Source organism: Drosophila bipectinata, chromosome 2L (genome assembly GCF_030179905.1).
Source record: "Drosophila bipectinata strain 14024-0381.07 chromosome 2L, DbipHiC1v2, whole genome shotgun sequence".
Lineage (NCBI taxonomy): Eukaryota > Metazoa > Arthropoda > Insecta > Diptera > Drosophilidae > Drosophila > Drosophila bipectinata.
Genome location: NC_091736.1, coordinates 171,777 through 190,896, shown reverse-complemented (window position 1 = coordinate 190,896; position 19,120 = coordinate 171,777). Strand labels below are relative to the sequence as shown.

Sequence of the window (19,120 nt, the reverse complement as noted above, 5' to 3'; positions counted from 1 at the left end):
GAAGATGGTACCATTGATACACAGACGAATCAATCGGATTGGAGATGTGACATCCGCTCAAACGCGGGTCGATAAAATTGTTAAGTTGAAAAGGGGAAATCCCGTTGGGCCGAAATCTGGCCTGGCCCTTGCCTTTCTCTGCTCTTTCAACTTTTTGAAATTGAATTATTAATTCTGATATAATGCGAGGAGTCGACAAGCTAAGAAATAAAATGGCAGCGAGCAAGCACACCATGAACACGTAAACCAACGAGGTGGTTGTGGCTGTGGCTGTCAGTCAGTTGAGCCCGTTAGCAAGTGGAGGCCCAGAGCAGGCAAACATCCTTACAAGGCTTTTCCTAAAAGCATGTCGGCATTAGGCAAGATAAATTGAATTGCGAAGAGCGGTCTGGGGAGCGCTTCGGGGGAACGGGAGCCGGTCGAAAATTGCCAGCCTGCTACCGTCGAAGGATGAGAGAGAAGTCAAGCATTTAACACAAGGTAACGACCACGGTTGTGGCTACGATTACGAGTCCTAGCCCGGGGCGGACTAGATGTCGATGACTTTAAGTCAGTCAATGTGCGATGGCAAGCGATGGCAAAATAAAGGCGAATCGGATGAATTGAATGAAGCGGAAACGGAAAGGAAGCTAATGAATGAAGCACAACGAACCAAATGAATGGTATCCAGAGAGTCTGGGACCCGAATTTTATTTTCGGCCAGGACTGCACGCTTCGATGGGTAAACGCTGGGGAGCCGGCAGGTCAAAAGACGCAGATTGTTGCGGTTTTCCGGGGTTTCAAAGAAGAGTACACAGTCGAGAGTATGTTTTACTTTATATGAAAGGAATAGTCCCTTTTTCTACCCTTGCAGAAAGATTCATAATGGTCTAATTATCTATATATATTGCAAAATATCATTTTGATGATATTTTAATTTATTTTCAAGATTTCCATATATATTTAAAAAAAAAAAATCTCCAAACTTTAGCCTTTAGACGTGAAATACTTTATTAAAATCCTCTTTTTGAATGCAATATCAGATGTCAACTTTAAAGGAGCTTTTTATGAAAGTCATGTACTTTTTACTGGTGTCATGTAGCACCGGGGCCTTGGGCCAAGCTTAAATTAACTTCGTGGTGCTGAAGAAGAGGTCGAAAAATAAATTCAAGCGTTTAATTAAAAAATGTCCTGGACGAGACCAACGAAACGTAAAGGCGCTGCCTCGACATCTCTGGTTTTTTTCAAATTCACAACATAAACAAGTCTGGTAAACAACAGCAACGGCAGTGAAGAAATAACCGGAGTGTGATTCTGACACTGGCATTGATAAAATTATCGTCATTGTGGGGGTCGAAGGTTTGGAGCACAAACCGGACCACGCAGTGTCAATAACAATTTACACTTGAGACGACATCTCAATATCTTCGTTCAGCAACGAAGTGGCAAGAAGGGGATGTAGCTTTTGGACTCCTTGGAGACAGCTAGTTTTTGTTTATATAGCTGGGAGCAGCAGCAAATGACTGCGGCCAGAGGCAGAGTAGTCAGATGATGGCCAAAGAAAGCACTGCTAGTGGCTTAAAGAGATTATTAATTTTTTAATCAATGCAGCCAATCTGGGCCGATTAAATTCGTGCGTCGCAGGGCTAAGTCGATACTTGGTGTATTTATCAGACGCTTAACCGCGTTTCCGCACACACCAGGCCGCTTCACCAGGTCAAGTATCACCATTAGCACTTCCCTTACTAGAGAGTAATGATGGGTGGTGGCAATATATTGGCACTGTGACTGCTCCACTCTGCTTGCAAAGTGCTCGACAATGGCACTCGTTCAGACAATGTAAAATGCGCGCTCGTTTCGAACTGTCTGTCAACTTGGCTCAAGTGGCTCATCCTTCCCGCCTCAGACTCCTCCAATCGAATCTCTGGACGGACCCAACAGCACCTCCTGGTCCCACTCGATCGATTCCCGCTTGGCATCGGGACAATGTGGACGCGAACTCGGATGCGGAAGCGGAGTGCACTTGTCGCCATTATTGACATAAATGCATCGTAGCTGGCTTTTTAGCTGTCGCACCCAATGATGAGCAGTCAGAGTTAACGAGCCAAGTCCAACAAGCGGGGTTTTGCTAAAGTGTGCTGCCCGAAATTCTATGCCTTCGAAAGACGCACTAAAAAAATAAATACAGACAAAATTGCTATAGACACATATAGTAATTTGAAAAGAGACCTTAAAAAAAAGCACACTTCTAGATTTTAATGCAGATTGAAAATATATAAATCTGAAAAACCTATACGAACTCCTATTATTTGTTTGCTCAGGTTTTTGATCTAGATTCTAGATTAATGAATATAATGATAGATAATGAATTAAAGACAAATCTTTTAAGGCATTCCTCTCTATGATCGGATGAAGATATAGCCATCGCTATGGACCATATGGGTCGTCCCCATACACCCATCCCCATCCTTCATTTCTCAGAAAAAATGACAAAAAATCTAAAATATTTTTGCTTCTGGCTTTTAATGCAGATTTGAAGAGAATCGGTCAACAAATCGTTTAAGGTATTCCGCTCAAGGATCGGATGAAAACTGAAGAAAATATAGACATCGCTATGGACCATATGGGTCCTCCCCATACACTTCCCCCTTTTCAGAGGAGTCTCCATAGAAAAAATGACACAAAATCTGAAAATATTTTTGCTTTTGGCTTTTAATGCAGATTCAAGGAGAATTGATCAACAAATCGTTTAAGATATTCCGCTCAAGGATCGGATGAAAACTGAAGAACATATAGACATCCCTTTGGACCATATGGGTCCTTCCCATACACCTCCCTCTTTTCAGAGGAGTCCCCATAGAAAAAATGACAAAAAATCTGAAAATATTTTTACTTCTGCCTTTTAATGCAGATTGAAGGAGAATCGATCAACAAATCGTTTAAGGTATTCCGCTCAAGGATCGGATGAAAACTGAAGAAAATATAGACATCGCTATGGACCATATGGGTCCACCCCATACACCTCCCTCTTTTCAGAGGAGTCCCCACAATAAAAATGACAAAAAATCTGAAAATATTTTTGCTTCTGGCTTTTAATGCAGATTTGAAGAGAATCCATCAACAAATCGTTTAAGGTATTCCGCTCAAGGATCGGATGAAAACTGAAGAAAATATAGACATCCCTTTGGACCATATGGGTCCTCCCCATACACCTCCCTCTTTTCAGAAGAGTCCCCATAGAAAAAATGACAAAAAATCTGAAAATATTTTTACTTCTGGCTTTTAATGCAGATTTGAGGAAAATCGATCAACAAATCGTTTAAGGTATTCCGCTCAAGGATCGGATGAAAACTGAAGAAAATATAGACATCGCTATGGACCATATGGGTCCTCCCCATACACCTCCCTCTTTTCAGAGGAGTCCCCACAATAAAAATGACAAAAAATCAGAAAATATTTTTGCTTCTGGCTTTTAATGCAGATTTGAAGAGAATCCATCAACAAATCGTTTAAGGTATTCCGCTCAAGGATCGGATGAAAACTGAAGAAAATATAGACATCCCTTTGGACCATATGGGTCCTCCCCATACACCTCCCTCTTTTCAGAGGAGTCCCCATAGAAAAAATGACAAAAAATCTGAAAATATTTTTGCTTCTGGCTTTTAATGCAGATTTGAAGAGAATCCATCAACAAATCGTTTAAGGTATTCCGCTCGAGGATCGGATGAAAACTGAAGAAAATATAGACATCGCTATGGACCATATGGGTCCTCCCCATACACTTCCCTCTTTTCAGAGGAGTCTCCATAGAAAAAATGACAAAAAATCTGAAAATATTTTCGCTTTTGGCTTTTAATGCAGATTCAAGGAGAATTGATCAACAAATCGTTTAAGGTATTCCGCTCAAGGATCGGATGAAAACTGAAGAAAATATAGACATCCCTTTGGACCATATGGGTCCTCCCCATACACCTCCCTCTTTTCAGAGGAGTCCCCATAGAAAAAATGACAAAAAATCTGAAAATATTTTTGCTTCTGGCTTTTAATGCAGATTTGAGGAGAATCGATCAACAAATCGTTTAAGGTATTCCGCTCAAGGATCGGATGAAAACTGAAGAAAATATAGACATCGCTATGGACCATATGGGTCCTCCCCATACACTTCCCTCTTTTCAGAGGAGTCTCCATAGAAAAAATGACAAAAAATCTGAAAATATTTTTGCTTTTGCTTTTAATGCAGATTTGAAGAGAATCCATCAACAAATCGTTTAAGGTATTCCGCTCAAGGATCGGATGAAAACTGAAGAAAATATAGACATCCCTTTGGACCATATGGGTCCTCCCCATACACTTCCCTCTTTTCAGAGGAGTCTCCATAGAAAAAATGACAAAAAATCTGAAAATATTTTTGCTTCTGGCTTTTGATACAGATTTGAAGAGAATCCATCAACAAATCGTTTAAGGTATTCCGCTCAAGGATCGGATGAAAACTGAAGAAAATATAGACATCGCTATGGACCATATGGGTCCTCCCCATACACTTCCCTCTTTTCAGAGGAGTCCCCACAGAAAAAATGACCAAAAATCGAGAAATATTTTCGCTGCTGGCTTTTAATGCAGATTTGAGGAGAATCGATCAACAAATCGTTTAAGGTATTCCGCTCAAGGATCGGATAAAAACTGAAGAAAATATAGACATCCCTTTGGACCATATGGGTCCTCCCCATACATCTCCCTCTTTTCAGAGGAGTCCTCATAGAAAAAAGGACAAAAAATCTGAAAATATTTTTGCTTCTAGCTTTTAATGCAGATTGAAGGAGAATTGATCAACAAAACGTTTAAGATATTCCGCTCAAGGATCGGATGAAAACTGAAGAAAATATAGACATCCTTTTGGACCATATGGGCCATCCCCATACATCTCCCTCTTTTCAGACGAGTCCCCATAGAAAAAATGACAAAAAAATCTGAAAATATTTTTGCTTCTAGCTTTTAATGCAGATTGAAGGAGAATCGATCAACAAATCGTTTAAGGTATTCCGCTCGAGGATCGGATAAAAACTGAAGAAAATATAGACATCACTATGGACCATATGGGTCCTCCCCATACACCCCTCCCTCTTTTCAGAGGAGTCCCCACAGAAAAAATGACAAAAAATCTGAAAATATTTTTGCTTCTAGCTTTTAATGCAGATTTGAGGAGATTCGATCAACAAATCGTTTAAGGTATTTCGCTCGAGGATCGGATAAAAACTGAAGAAAATATAGACATCCCTTTGGACCATATGGGTCCTCCCCATACATCTCCCTCTTTTCAGAGGAGTCCCCATAGAAAAAATGACAAAAAATCTGAAAATATTTATGCTTCTGGCTTTTAATGCAGATTGAAGGAGAATTGATCAACAAATCGTTTAAGATATTCCGCTCAAGGATCGGATGAAAACTAAAGAAAATATAGACATCGCTATGGACCATATGGGTCCTCCCCATACACCTCCCTCTTTTCAGAGGAGTCTCCATAGAAAAAATGACAAAATATCTGAAAATATTTTTGCTTCTGGCTTTTAATACAGATTTGAAGAGAATCCATCAACAAATCGTTTAAGGTATTCCGCTCAAGGATCGGATGAAAACTAAGGAAAATATAGACATCGCTATGGACCATATGGGTCCTCCCCATACACTTCCCTCTTTTCAGAGGAGTCTCCATAGAAAAAATGACAAAAAATCTGAAAATAGTTTTGCTTCTGGCTTTTAATGCAGATTTGAGGAGAATCGATCAACAAATCGTTTAAAGTATTCCGCTCAAGGATCGGATAAAAACTGAACAAAATATAGACATCCCTTTGGACCATATGGGTCCTCCCCATACATCTCCCTCTTTTCAGAGGAGTCCTCATAGAAAAAAGGACACAAAATCTGAAAATATTTTTGCTTCTAGCTTTTAATGCAGATTGAAGGAGAATCGATCAACAAATCGTTTAAGGTATTCCGCTCAAGGATCGGATGAAAACTGAAGAAAATATAGACATCCCTTTTGGACCATATGGGTCATCCCCATAAATTTCTCAGTTTTCAAAGAACTCCCTAGAAATATTGGAATATAATATTGGAATTGGAATATTTTTGATTCCGGCTTTTGACGTATATTGGAGGAAAAGCGAGTGGTTTAAGGTACTCCGCTCTAAGATAAGATATAGACATCGTTTTTGTCCATATGGGTTACAGAAGACTTTACAAAGTATTCAAATTAAAAAAATATATAATTTATTGGAGTTCCGTTATCTTGGGAAATTAAAATAAGAGTCCATGAAAAAGCAGTTTGCGAACGACGGAAGAAAATTTGATTTTAGATTTATTCTAGGTGCTCTTGATTTTCAGTTGGTTAAAGTTGAACTTGCTGGTGTAGGTAGGACGGCTACTCTGTGGTTGCCGCGGTCCCCGTTTGCTAAGGGAAAATAGGTGTTGAACTACGATTGTAGTTGAATTCAATATGATGAAAGCTTACCAGGCACTATGAAAGTGTTGCAAACTTTCATTCGTCTCGCGCCTGTCCTTCTCGCTCTGAGAGTTCAGATCGCACTTGTTTAGATATTGTCCCATTGGGCAGGAGCATCCCTTGCTGTTCTTCAGCATCGCTCGCAACTGGTGGCTGCCCAGGCGATCGCGGCAGCCTTGTCGCATCACCTCGGCAAACATACTGGTCAACAGTTCCTCTAGCATCTGCTCGGCATTAGGTCGATTACCCAGGTGTGGGTTCACATAGTGCATTACCCGCTCCACTGTCTTTTCGTAATCCACAGGCAGACCCGTCAGGTGGTCCAGACGGAACAGCCGCGGGAGCTTAACCTTCGGCTTTGGCTTCGTTCGAACAGCAGTCCTGCGCCAGACCCGCTGGCTGGGCGGAACTGAGCTTTGGGCTACGAAAGACTTGTTGCGACCGGGTATTGGTGCCCGTCTAAAACGATTCTTTAGGTGGCGCTGTTGCTGTGGATCGGTTTTGGGCACTTTCGGCGCTAGTTTTGTCCTCTTCCGGGGAATTCTGGCCCGAACAAGCTTTCTTTTTATCATTTTTCAGAGCTGAACCTGCGCAACTATTAATTTTTTTTCAGTCACTGTAAAATTTTGAAATAATTAAGAAGGTAAAACTCAAAAAATAAGCAAATCTGTCTGAACGCCTAGGTTTCCGAGAAATAAATTTCGTCGCCTTCTCTACAACAAGCAATTTTTGGACATTGAAATCATAAATGATGTTTTGTTACGAAGGGTTCTTAAAGCCACCCATCCCATAACCGAGCTGGACTTTAGCATTTCCATCAATGTAGGAATATGAATTTGTACCTTATTTTTGATGCGTTGAATGTATGCGTTTCCCGGGTGGAGAAGGAAAGAAATGGATCGGGTATAGATTTATGTGTTTCATGTCAAAATAAATGGATTTTACATGTTGCCATAAAGCGTTCGATGCTCATTCACTCGCTGGTTGTCAGAATTCATGACTGAGGTCGTCCCAATGGCGTCTGGGCGCTGATGGCGTACCAACGAAAGCAGCGACAGTGACAAACAGCAACAACAATGAAAATATAACATGGCATTAAAATGTCATTTCATCCTCACACAAACAAGCTCATATTGGGGTGCTTCTTTTGTGGGCGACGGCAAGGGATCGAAATATTAAGTTAATATGTTATGAGCGAAGCGGGAAATCTTTTCAAAGTGAGACAGGATATTGGCAGCTGCTTGCAGCCAGACAGGATATTAAAGCCATACAGATGAATTATTTCTTCGCTTTTCCGCCTGCAATAACCTCTGTTCGCGTACAGGTGACGATGTTTCTAAAGCTAGACACTTTCGTCACCTTGCTCGAATGGGTGCCTCAAATGTGAGGTGAAGGAGGTCCACATATTTTCCATGACCATTGCACTAAGCGGTCTCGAGCTTGAAATCCTTGACTCGGCACAGCAGCCTTATGCCTGAAAAAATGCAATTAATTATAACTTGCCTGTAAAATTTTCATAAAACTATTGTAACGCATATCTTGGGCTTCAATACCAAATTTCACGTTAAATTTCTTTGTGGTTTATTAACTTGTTAATACCGAAACCGGCGCTGTTGGTTATTAGTGAGTTTCAAATCTGGTAATTTACTTTCAGGTTTTAATAATAGTGACCGTCATGGGCGGCATTTAAGTTTAGGCTTTCGATCACGGAAGAGTTTCAGACAATCGGGCCCACACACCTCATCAGGATATGTGCCGCACTGATTGGTGTATTGTGCTTTGTGGCCGCACGTGGGAGTCCGGGGTAGCCTTCGTCTTCCCAGTTAGCTGCGAGATAAGCCCCATTATACTATTCTACCCTCAGCCTATCTTGAAGGGATACTCCCCCGCCATCAGGCACAGACAACCAGCGCATCTGATTGCTAAATTGACAGACAGCAAATACACACCGATGTCGGACAGATTGTATTTAGCGGAGCAGGAAGCTTACGGAAGCGCCCCGACTTTGTGAGAAGAAGGTACAACGAACCGGAGAGGGCATGGATAACAGAAAACAGAGCAGATGCGGAAGCTGTCTGATTAATTGAGGCATTAATTTTGCTAAATTACTCCAATACATTAGGGAGATCGAAGCCATTTGTCAAAATTAACCTGAGGAACCATGCAAATGAATTCGCTGTTCCCTGTTCGCCGTAATGAAGTCCGTGAGCGAAGGCTGCGGCAATAATAATAATTACGAGGGGCTTATCAATGACCGGACTCAAGACTCCTGTCTTTCAGCCGACTGAATAAGAAATGCCGAGCACGTGGTCTGCCATCGACGGTGGCTTTCGAAAATAGGACATCAATCTTCGGCACAACTCCATATAAGTTACATTTTCTTCGCTCCAATTCTACGCGAAGTGGCATTTTTGACATGTTTGATGGGCCAATGATTTTGTAATCTAACATAGCCCGATTATGGATTACAGGCCGTAATTGACAAGGCGCGATATTTGCCTTTTCTCTTTTAAAAAAATGTTGAATGTTTCATTAAAGCACATACTAGGGTACTTGAAATGGAAAAGCATAGGCAATGGCAGCGCCTTGAAGAAAACTGCTAAAATGAAAACTTACTGAGAGGAGCAAAGGACAAGGGGCGAAGCTAGAACAGGTCGATGAAGAGCTGTCTTACAAGGCTCCTCGCCAGAATTCTGGGCGTAGAAACAGCGACGTTATTAATAATTAAAATATTCACTAACAGGAAGTTGAAGACGTTAATAGCATCGAGGCAGTGCTCACCTCGCAACCCGGCCCTCACCTGAGGGAGGGTTACTTTTTTTGCTAATGCATAAACCATGCCCAGACATCAGCAGGCAGCTCGCGTCGCTATCGGGGGCGTTGAGCCTGTGCAGCCTGGTTTCCGTAATGTCTTTCGGCTTTAGCTGCGCCTAGGCAACTTATTTTAGTTGATTGCCACCCAATGGCTACATGCCGCAATCTGTGTGCGTCTGCATCCCGATCCTTTGCGTCCCCAGAAAATGTTTAGCTCTTGAGATTTCTCTCCTGCCTCCTGCTCAGCTTTTATTTCTGCTTGCTTTAAACAACAAAATGAAATATGTAAATATTTTTCAAATATGAACCATTTTCCCCCCAATAGAGGCCTGACCTTAGGCTACCTTTGTACTTCCGTTTCTGCCGGCGATGAGCAACCCGGTAACCTTCACTGAACGCTCGCAACCGTCCTTGGCAGCCAACACGATTAAAGCTGTAATAGTGATGCACCTCCTTAAAGTGCGCATGTGTGGGTAGAGGCAGGAGCCAGGAGTGGGAGCCTTCTGCCTGCTGTAACCGCAAAACGGCAAAAGGAAATAAAAGTGCGACTTTGAAATGAAACAAGCGTTTATGGTCCCATAAAACAAACCACGCACGAATATTTCTAAAAAAAATACATCGGAGCGGGAGCGCGGCTGTGCCGCACAGAACACACTCACATTAAATCGCTCATGTCAAAGCGCGAAACCATCGTTCTTGGAGCTGTTCCATATGATTTTGATTACATTGCCACGTTTTTTCCTCTTAATGTGAATAAACAAACGCTCCAGACAATCCTCATCCCAGTTCCACGAGTAGTACTACAACGGGCGAGGCAAGGAACTGCCTAAACTTTTTCATACAAAATTTGATTAGTGTCTGCACTACCCGCCAGTCATAAGTGGTGGGATCAGAGCAGGCCACGTCCCTTTTCGCTCAGTGCACTTACCCTCGCTTGCGTACGTAAGCAAATTTTTGAAAATGTGATATAAAAAACAGGGCGGCAGGGGGAGGAGGCCCAAAACGACGCCAGGGAAGAAGCTGAGCTAAGCTAAACATGAACCGAGTGCACAAAAACCACTAAATACAAAACGCAAAATTACTCCCACGGGACAGACATCTCAAGGATGGGTTTGGAAGGACTGAGATGACAGCGGTTGATGTGGGCTGGGCTGGGCCAAACCAAATTACACAAGAGTCAAACAAGCAGTGGGACCCTTTTAAAGCCTTCGACCAAAGTGTGACTTTAAACTTGATTTCATGAGAATTAATGAGGCTAAAGTTAATTTCGTTTAAGGCCAAGCTTTCCGTGGTCAATGTTTTTCATAACTATCGTTTCAATGTTTTTGAGTCCTGAAAGTGTTCTCCTGGGTTTATATGTATATAGACAAAAACGACCAAGCCATATCGATTTATTTATTTCTGTACTTAGCCGGGAACATACTAGAATACTATTTAGGGAAGGAAATTACCGCACGAACGGGGTGAGACTTGTACCCTGGCTTTTTGTGGCCACGTCACATTTGCTGGTAAACAATGTTAATAAAGTCGCATTCATTTAAATGCTCAAAGGACAAGGCTGAAGTGCACGATAAGACACAGTCGGACCGCAACAAAGTCGTCTGAGTTGAAGGACGACGGACTATAAGGCAAGCTCCAAAAGCAACTCTTTTGCAACCACTCATATTTAAGCCTGTACTGCTGAAAAATAGTGCGATTAATTTTCTTAAAAATTGTAATTCTTCATGGTATTTTCTCATTTGAATATTTTTTTTAACCTAAACGATTATCAGAAAATTACTCTGGTGTTAAGTTCGAACCTTTTCTCCCAGTGAACTTAAGAGCCGCACACACGTCTCTGGCGGCGGCGAAAGCTACGACAATACAAACATCGACTAACGGGGAAAATGGCCAAACGGCATAAGGAAGGTCCTGGAAAAGAGTTGCCTTGCGTTCTCGCACTTTTCCTTTCCGTCTGGTGGCTGTTGCTTCTCTCCATTGGTCCTGGATGAAAAGGCACATCGCACCCAGCAACGGCGTCGGCAACAGCAACATGAAAATCTTGTCATATTTTTCTTGTTTACTGTCAACATCTTTGTACTTGAAGTCCCATTATGTTAATTATGATGAAGTAAACAGGACACAGTTGTTGTTTATTATAATTACCAGCCGTCGAGCCAGCAGACCGCCGGGTCCGGGGGTCTGAGGAGTAAGTACGTAAGTAAGGCGCAAGTTGCAAATGAATTTGTTGCACGGCCATGCAAAGAAATGCCAACGGATCGGAAAGAAAGTGGAGGCAACTTAACTAATTCAATTAGCGAAAGTACTCGCAGTGAAAACGCGTCTGGCATTGGGAAGGGCCAATGCACGCCTGCTGTTGGAGAAATTATTTTGGCGGAATTTATCGCCACCACCAAGTTGATTTTTCTCCTTTGGGTCACGCACTAAGAGATGACGCGACATTACTGGTTTTTGTGCCGAGTTTGTTTGTGTTTCGGATAGAAAATAGGGTCTGCCTTGCTTACCGCCGAGTGCCGGCCGACCCCTTATCAAACGTCCACTCAAGATGCCCCACCTTGCTTTCGATGGAAGTAAAAAAAACAACCCCACTTTTAATGTTGGGCTTACAAAGAATAATGTTGGCTGATCCTTGTTAATGTCTTTATATCAATAGCAAGTGTTATGCAAACAACCTTCATTCCGTTGTGTAGATGTCCTTGGTTTTTGACCAGGCAATCGGTGTTTCATTCAGTGCACGCCCTGTTCGCATACAAAGAAGGCCAAAGGACACACACCCGATAGCCCATTCGCCTTCCTTCCTCGTAAGCAAAAGTGCCTTCCACACACGGATGCCCACCCAGACCCAGACCCAGCTCCTCGGGAAAATGCATTTTTCATAATGCAGCGGACTCTGTACTTTCAAAAACAATGATATTAATTAGCCCCTCCTCGTGAGTGCAGAACAAAAAACTAAATGTGAATACAGCTGGGCTTTGTCCCTCCCCCTCCCACGCTCCGTCGTCAGAGGTCTCCCCTAATTTCATGCTGGCTGCTGTTGTCCATTTCTTTTGTGTGCACCAAAAGCGGAAAAATTCATTACACGAGTTTTTTGTCTTTGGAACAAAAAGATGTGTCGGCCCCGAGTGCAGAAACAAAGCCCAATGTGCGAAAGTTGTCTTAGAGTGTAGGAATTGCGGATGGGTGGGTGGATGGTGCAAGATGGGTTGGGAAGCCAGCTATACATATGCCGGGCTGTGCAATAATAGGTGGAGGGTTGAAAGGAACAACACGAGCCTCCGCCCAATTATGTTGAAACAATTACACGTGATGGATGCTACACATTATTTTATTGTTAGGTTATTGTCAGAAGTTGAAACTTGGCGAATTTAAAATACGTTATTACTGGAAATAGAATAAATGTGGATTATAAAGGAAGCGATAGAGAAGCGATGGGTCTTCTTGTGGCTAGTTTACGTAAAGGTACATAATTGCTGCTAACCCCTATATTCACTTCCCTTAAAAGGACAGCCTTTCAATGGGGGCAGTCTACACTGCTGAACACTTCCTGGCCCCTTCAAGGCTCTTTTACTTCGGGATTGACTTTAAGAGTCGCGCACAGTAAGATACATTTTAGGTATCGAATTGATGGTTCCAGAACATTGATTAAAAGCCCGCTCCATTGGAGCTATCCAGTAGGAGCTACGCCACCTTAAATGAGCCTTCCCCCCAAAAAAGTCCCCTCAGGCACACATGCACGAATCGCAATAAAGCGTTCTATGGAAATCGGAGAGGAAAGGTTTGAAGAGTTTCTCTCCTGTAAAAAAAAACATATAAACCAAATTTATAACCAAAACGTGATGCCTCGTAACGGATCGAACGGGATCCAAGACAGCTCCCCGAGGCGCACACCACCCTGCACCTTTTAGCACCTGCCCTTGTATTGGGACGCTTTCGGTGGCTTTCATAAAACATTAACAGGAATCGCCCTTGCTTTTCTCCACATCGACCAGAGGTTACGCATCCGTATCCTCTGGACATTTTTACAAAACAATTCTAATTTGCTTTGTAGCAGAGTGTCCTCTTTGATGATTATGGTCGAGCCCCTTATCAGTTTCAGTTTTTAAACGGAATTAATTGGAGTCAGACCTTATTTTGGGGCTCCTCTAAACCTTTGGTTCTTCGAGCCGTATACCAAATGTTTAGAGGAGCCCCAAAATTAGGTCTTACTCCAATGAATTCCGTTTAGAAACTGAGTTTATTTTGTAAAATTCTGTTATAAGTAAGATACATGAAAATCTTAAATCTATTTAAAACTACTTATCAACGCACTGCACGCTGACCTGCTCTCAAGTGCGATAAGCGCACCAATTGTTTACATATTTGTGTAGGCTGCAGGGGATCGGTTTTAGACCATGATGTTTGTCTTGCATTTTATGGTTCCGATCCCCTGAAACTCTATCTTAAGAATTTGTATATACAAATACAATAGTGTTCAATGCTTGAACATTCTGGAAAGGGCTACAAAAAGTCCAAAGTCCCAAAAAAGTTTCCAAATATTTTAAAATGGTTTATGTTTTAAATTCATGTTCAACCTAATGTTTGAACACGTGGACTACAGAAATTTCATTCTCCTTTTTGTCCTACGATCTGACCCATTGTGTTCCTCGCCTTATCGAGTAAAATACTCTGCACTCATTTCATTATCAATAGAAAATTACCATACAAAATTACCGGGTTGGAACTTTTGCTGCATTGTCTGTTTTTTAAAGCATTTCCTGAGGTGATTGGTAGTTATTCAGAAAAACTTTAAAAGACATGGGATTGTTAATAGAGACCACCTTAAATAAAATATGCTTATTGGAGCACCACTTCCCACTATGTTACTTCTTTAGAGCACCCTATCTTGAAACATTCGTATATTACAACCACGAAACCCGGCCAATCTGAATTGTGGACATCTTGGCTTTACCTCTTACTTTTATGCATTTTTAAGTTTATATGCTGGGCATCACTTTCTATTTCATCCAACAAAGTCGTTTTCGATAAAAAAAAAAAGGTAACGAGCTAGATAACGATAGGCAAAGGATAACGAGTCAGAGTTCTTTGGTAGCTAAACGGCTGCTGGTGTCCACGAAGTTTCTCTTCAGGCTTCCCAAATATATTACCCTTGTACTTTTCCCATTTTTCTTGGGTTCTTTGTTTGAGTTGGCTGCTTTGTTCTGCTTTGAAGTTTGATGACTGGTCTTTAAGGACATTGGAAATTGCGGTCAGGGAAATTAATTTCCGGTTGAAAAAACTTTTCCTCAGTTTTTTGGCAGCCCCTGAATTGTCCTTATTCGTTGGGCTGTCATCTGAGGCGCATTATTATTGAACGTAAACTTAATAAGTGAAGTCAAAAATTCATCCCGCTCTTTTAAATTTAAGTTTCACAAAATCCGCAGCTCAATGCAGACTTCATAAGCCAGACGACTACATCTTTGTAGCGATTTTAGAACTAAGGCCCGCAGTGTAACCAACTTGTGAGTGCATAAAGAGAAAAGCTACTAATTTCATTTCTAGTAACTTTACTTGTTTTATTTCCAGTAAATAATATCCCGCTACCCTTTTCTATATAAAAGATAAATGGGATATTTTATACTATTTTTATTCTTTTTATAGAAAAAGTGCATAAAAAACGACATAAAACTTCCCAATGCAGGTAAGTCTCAAAAATGGACTTATACTTGTACAAGAATATCATCGCACCATCGTACCTATTCTCCTTCGGGCCAGACGAAGGGTCCATTCGTTGGCTCTGTTCTTAGCCAAACGCATTGGTCGATGACAGTGAAGCCTAGCTTGGTGAACATTCCGGATGAGGCTTTATTCGTGGGGCCTACCAACGCCATCACGTCATGACCCTGGGAGGCAAGCAGGTGAGATATTTCTCTTGTCACAAGACTACCAAATCCTCGGCGCTTATAAGCTTCCTTGACTTGCAAGGCACCAAGAAAACCGCCTTGTAACCTGCGAATGGGTATGCGAATGCGTATGTACACATAAAAAAGTGCCTGCTCGATAATACAATTAAACAACACCTTACCTTATGCACCATGCCACCAATTCCTGACTTTTTTCATGGTACAGTCCTATACTGACACACATCCGAATCTGTCTCTCTATAAAGTATAACGAACCTAAGTGATGATTGGGCCATTCATCATTTACCAACGGAGCGTCTTCGACGCTCAATCTTTTGAAATAAAATCCGCTCGGTGGTCTTTAAAATGTTAATAATAAAATGTCATTATCCTTGACAAACTATTGTTTACAATTTCTTACTCGACTCTTAGTTTGAGGGCCTCCTTTGCCGGCATATAAAAAAGATCAGTTGAATCCCTGAATACCAAGCGTAGCTTCTTGGACTCTACTACTTGGTCCAAGGCGTAGATGTGCCGCTCTGGTATCGAACTGCACTTGAAGCCATTCGACCAGTCCAATAAATCCAAGGCTTTTTGTAGAAGCCCATCGGTGTTGTTCAGACTTCCCACAAAGAGCTGATAGCGGTCCTAATAAAGTAACTCAACACTCAAATAAAGAGTTCATTTAATTCTCTATGTAGAACGCACCTCTATTATAAAAAGACCGTTCTCTCTGGCCTGGGTTGTATCCAACGTAAAAAGCTTCAAGTTCTTGATGTGGGGTTCTTTCTTAAGAAATTCAATAAAGTTATCCAGGCAGTAATACTCCTGGCAATACTTGGGCCAATTTTGTTTATAGAGATTTTGAAATGCCTTTAGGTCTTCCAAACAGAGGGCTTCCAATTTCATTTCTGTAGAGTCTGCCAACCTTTCGGATTGAATGTAGATTTTTTATGGCGTCGGAACGATGTTATCTTAAGCTACTAGCCGAGCAGCTTCTGATCACTCTCTTAGAATTTCTCTTAAAACAAATCGTTCTCTTTGTAAAATAATAAGCTTTTTGGCTCATTTATAATAAGAATATTTAATCTTTTAATGGTATAGAATATTTTTTACATGGTAACCAATCTTAATCTTATCACTCGCCATCGGGCCATTGTAAATCTCCGTTGGGCGCCCTGGTAACCAACCAGTGGCACTGATCGATAACCTTGAAGCCAAGTTTCTTAAAAAGAGACGCTGAAGCATCGTTTTCCTTATCCACTTCGGCAATTACATCCTGACCCTGAAGAGCCACACGCCGGGAGAATTCCTTGACTATAAGTGCGCCAAGGCCCCGCCGTTTGTGGGATTCCTTCACCTGAAGAACGGCCAACAACCCATCCTGAGCTCTAATAAAAGAAATCCAGCATTTTTCATATGCCCATTGTTGGTTATTTACCTTAAACACCATGCCACTAGCTCTCCAGATTTCGCCTCATACAGGCCAACAGATGTGTTGAAAGATATCTGTCTTTGGATAAAGAGTAAACTTCCAGGCTGCTTGTATTTCCAATGGTCATTTAATGTTTCGGCATCCTTTAAGGTCAGAGATTTCATCTCATACCCAGGTGGTGGTCTAAAAAATCATATATAAAGTTTCGAAGAGACCCCAGACTGCGCCATCCCACTTACTCTACTTGCCACTGTTGAGCACTTTCTTTGGCCAGAAACTGCAAGCCAGTTATGTGATTGTGCTCGATGTGCAGTTGTTTGGCTTCGATCACTTTGGTCGCAGCTTTAACGTATCTTTGTGGCATGGATGCGAGTTGCTGACCCCCAAACCAATTCAACTGGTTCAGGGATTCGTAGAGAAGATTCTCCGACCTGTCACTTTCCTTGCAACCGAGGAAGACTTGATAGCGATCCTTCGCATTTCCCACAAATAAAAAAAATTCAAAAATTAAATGCCAAGACACAGATAACACACTCCTACCAAAATTACAAATAATCCAAGGTCAAGATTAGGCAGACAGTAGACTTTCACATTTTTAAGACGAGTGTCCTTTCTATGGAGCTCCAGAAAATTTTCCAGGCAGAGGTACTCCTTGCAGTATTTGGGAAAATCTTGCGAGTAAAGCGCTTTCAGATTCTCCATCTGCTGTATACCGACTTGTTGCAGGTTAGCCATCTCTATAACTGATCTCCAGTTACCAGAGATGTATGAAATTTATATAGAACGTTTAGATCTGTAACAGTTTTTATTGGTGCTTGTAATAAGTCCCCCGTAGTTTTATGTCAACACTTCTGTTTGCTGTCTGGTCGTTAGTCATTGTTGGGCCACGATATCTGACCATCGCCTTTGGGTTTTATCATGCTCCAGTAATAGTGCTCGTGCCGGATCAGACGAAATTGCAGTTTCTCGAATACGTGACATGCTGCAATATTGTTTAGATTCACAAGGGCAGTTACGTCCTGTTGAAGATCGACGGCAATGGCTTTAGAAATGGCAGCCGCTACCGATAGTCCCAATCCTTTGCGCTGGTGGGATTGAATAACTTCCAAGGCTCCTAAGAATCCGCTCTGGAGTCTGAAAAAAAAGGCTATAAAATCGACAATATGCGTCCAAATTTCCTTCGAGGAACTACCTCAGACACCAAGCGCATAGTAAGCCCGAGTCCTTTTCAAAAAGACCTACATTGGTGTTATTTTCAATAAGCATTTGAATTAACTTTAGGGAGCCAGCATGACGTGCTGACCAGAGCTCGTTTATGAGGGCCGCATGTTCCAGACGCACTTGATCAAAATAGTATCCTTCCGGACAACTTATTTCAAGTTCCTGCGCCTCCTGGAAGGGCATTCTATACATGATAGTTTTCATTTCCCGATCCATGCTTAGATTGAGTTCCATCACCAGTTCTTTGAAGATTGTATGGTGGCTATCGTGAATTGCACTGACTTTGAATCCTGCCGACCAGTCCAATAACTTCAAGGCCGAATACAATCCCGTTTTTTTTCGACTTAAGTTACTGAAGAACAATTGATAACGGTGCTAAAAAATAGGGGTCTAAGGATACATCTTCTTCGAAAACGTTGCCACAGGGATAATTTTGTTTTTACCACCAGGATAAATAAGCCATCGCTTTGCCAATCGTTATTCAATGTGAAAAATGTTAGATGCGGCAAATTCGGTTTCTGTTTCAGCCATCTCAAGTAGTTATCCAGCCAGAAGTAGCCAACGCAGTTGCGCGGCCATTCCTTTAGATACAGCTTCTGAAGTTCCTTAAGTTCGGAAACTGCAGTGATTATCGTCAGCTGATTTTCTGTTGCCATGTCGGATCTGACTATATACCAGTTATTTTCACCGATCTCTTATTAAACTGTTTTGATAATTAAAATCAAAAGAGAAAAAGTTCTCTCATTTAGAGTGACAATTTCCAAAAGCTTAGAGAATACCATTCAATGGGAAAAATACTAACAGATAATAATAATACCATTAATTACAACAGAGTGTTATAATTTTTATAATTTAATTATAAAATTATAATAATTAATTAATTAATTTATAATTTTAAATTACATTCAATTTTTTTCATTGTTGTTCAACACTTTTTAGATACGGGAATTTTGATTGGTATTTTTTGGTCACAATTCAAATTTCCCGCTCAACTACCGCTCAATTTCTGTTAAGTCTTAACAGACCTTTCCTCTGTTAAATTTTTACATCTGTGAATTTACATTTCTTTTTTATCAGAATAGAAAAAACACCCACAGATGGCGCCACCTCCAAAAACACACGAAATTTCCCTCGCATATTTCCGGAGGACATTTTAAGGGAAATTTGTCTATTTTTATACCCTTGCAGAGGGTATTATAATTTTGGTCAAAAGTGTGCAACGCAGTGAAGAAGACATCTCCGACCCTATAAAGTATATATATTCTTGATCAGGATCACCTCCTGAGTTGATAT

The 19,120-nt window shown here is 41.3% G+C and overlaps 4 protein-coding genes across 5 annotated transcripts; all 4 read right to left on the bottom strand.

Annotated features, from left to right (window-relative positions):
• Positions 1-6,223: 6,223 nt before the first annotated feature.
• On the bottom strand, positions 6,224-7,182 carry LOC108131167 (uncharacterized). The gene is made up of 2 exons (XM_017249903.3): positions 6,488-7,182; positions 6,224-6,427 (listed from the first exon to the last, which is right to left on the bottom strand). The coding sequence occupies exons 1-2, from the start codon at positions 7,048-7,050 to the stop codon at positions 6,340-6,342; spliced, it is 651 nt and encodes a 216-aa protein (XP_017105392.1). The 5' UTR covers positions 7,051-7,182; the 3' UTR covers positions 6,224-6,339.
• A 7,749-nt stretch (positions 7,183-14,931) lies between these two features.
• LOC108131157 (uncharacterized) lies at positions 14,932-16,147 on the bottom strand. Its single transcript, XM_017249894.3, has 4 exons — positions 15,880-16,147; positions 15,593-15,819; positions 15,354-15,530; positions 14,932-15,277 (listed from the first exon to the last, which is right to left on the bottom strand). The coding sequence occupies exons 1-4, from the start codon at positions 16,078-16,080 to the stop codon at positions 15,025-15,027; spliced, it is 858 nt and encodes a 285-aa protein (XP_017105383.2). The 5' UTR covers positions 16,081-16,147; the 3' UTR covers positions 14,932-15,024.
• An 89-nt stretch (positions 16,148-16,236) lies between these two features.
• Positions 16,237-17,368, bottom strand: LOC108131112 (uncharacterized). Of its 2 annotated transcripts, none has more exons than XM_017249844.3 (4): positions 17,147-17,368; positions 16,846-17,078; positions 16,613-16,789; positions 16,237-16,562 (listed from the first exon to the last, which is right to left on the bottom strand). In XM_017249844.3, the coding sequence occupies exons 1-4, from the start codon at positions 17,339-17,341 to the stop codon at positions 16,310-16,312; spliced, it is 858 nt and encodes a 285-aa protein (XP_017105333.2). In that variant the 5' UTR covers positions 17,342-17,368; the 3' UTR covers positions 16,237-16,309. The 2 variants fall into 2 exon arrangements, with proteins under 2 accessions (XP_017105333.2, XP_070133607.1); XM_070277506.1 differs by having other exon boundaries at positions 16,513-16,531.
• A 24-nt stretch (positions 17,369-17,392) lies between these two features.
• On the bottom strand, positions 17,393-18,533 carry LOC108131111 (uncharacterized). Its single transcript, XM_017249843.3, has 3 exons — positions 18,271-18,533; positions 17,799-18,202; positions 17,393-17,740 (listed from the first exon to the last, which is right to left on the bottom strand). The coding sequence occupies exons 1-3, from the start codon at positions 18,481-18,483 to the stop codon at positions 17,476-17,478; spliced, it is 882 nt and encodes a 293-aa protein (XP_017105332.2). The 5' UTR covers positions 18,484-18,533; the 3' UTR covers positions 17,393-17,475.
• Between the last annotated feature and the right edge of the window lie 587 nt (positions 18,534-19,120).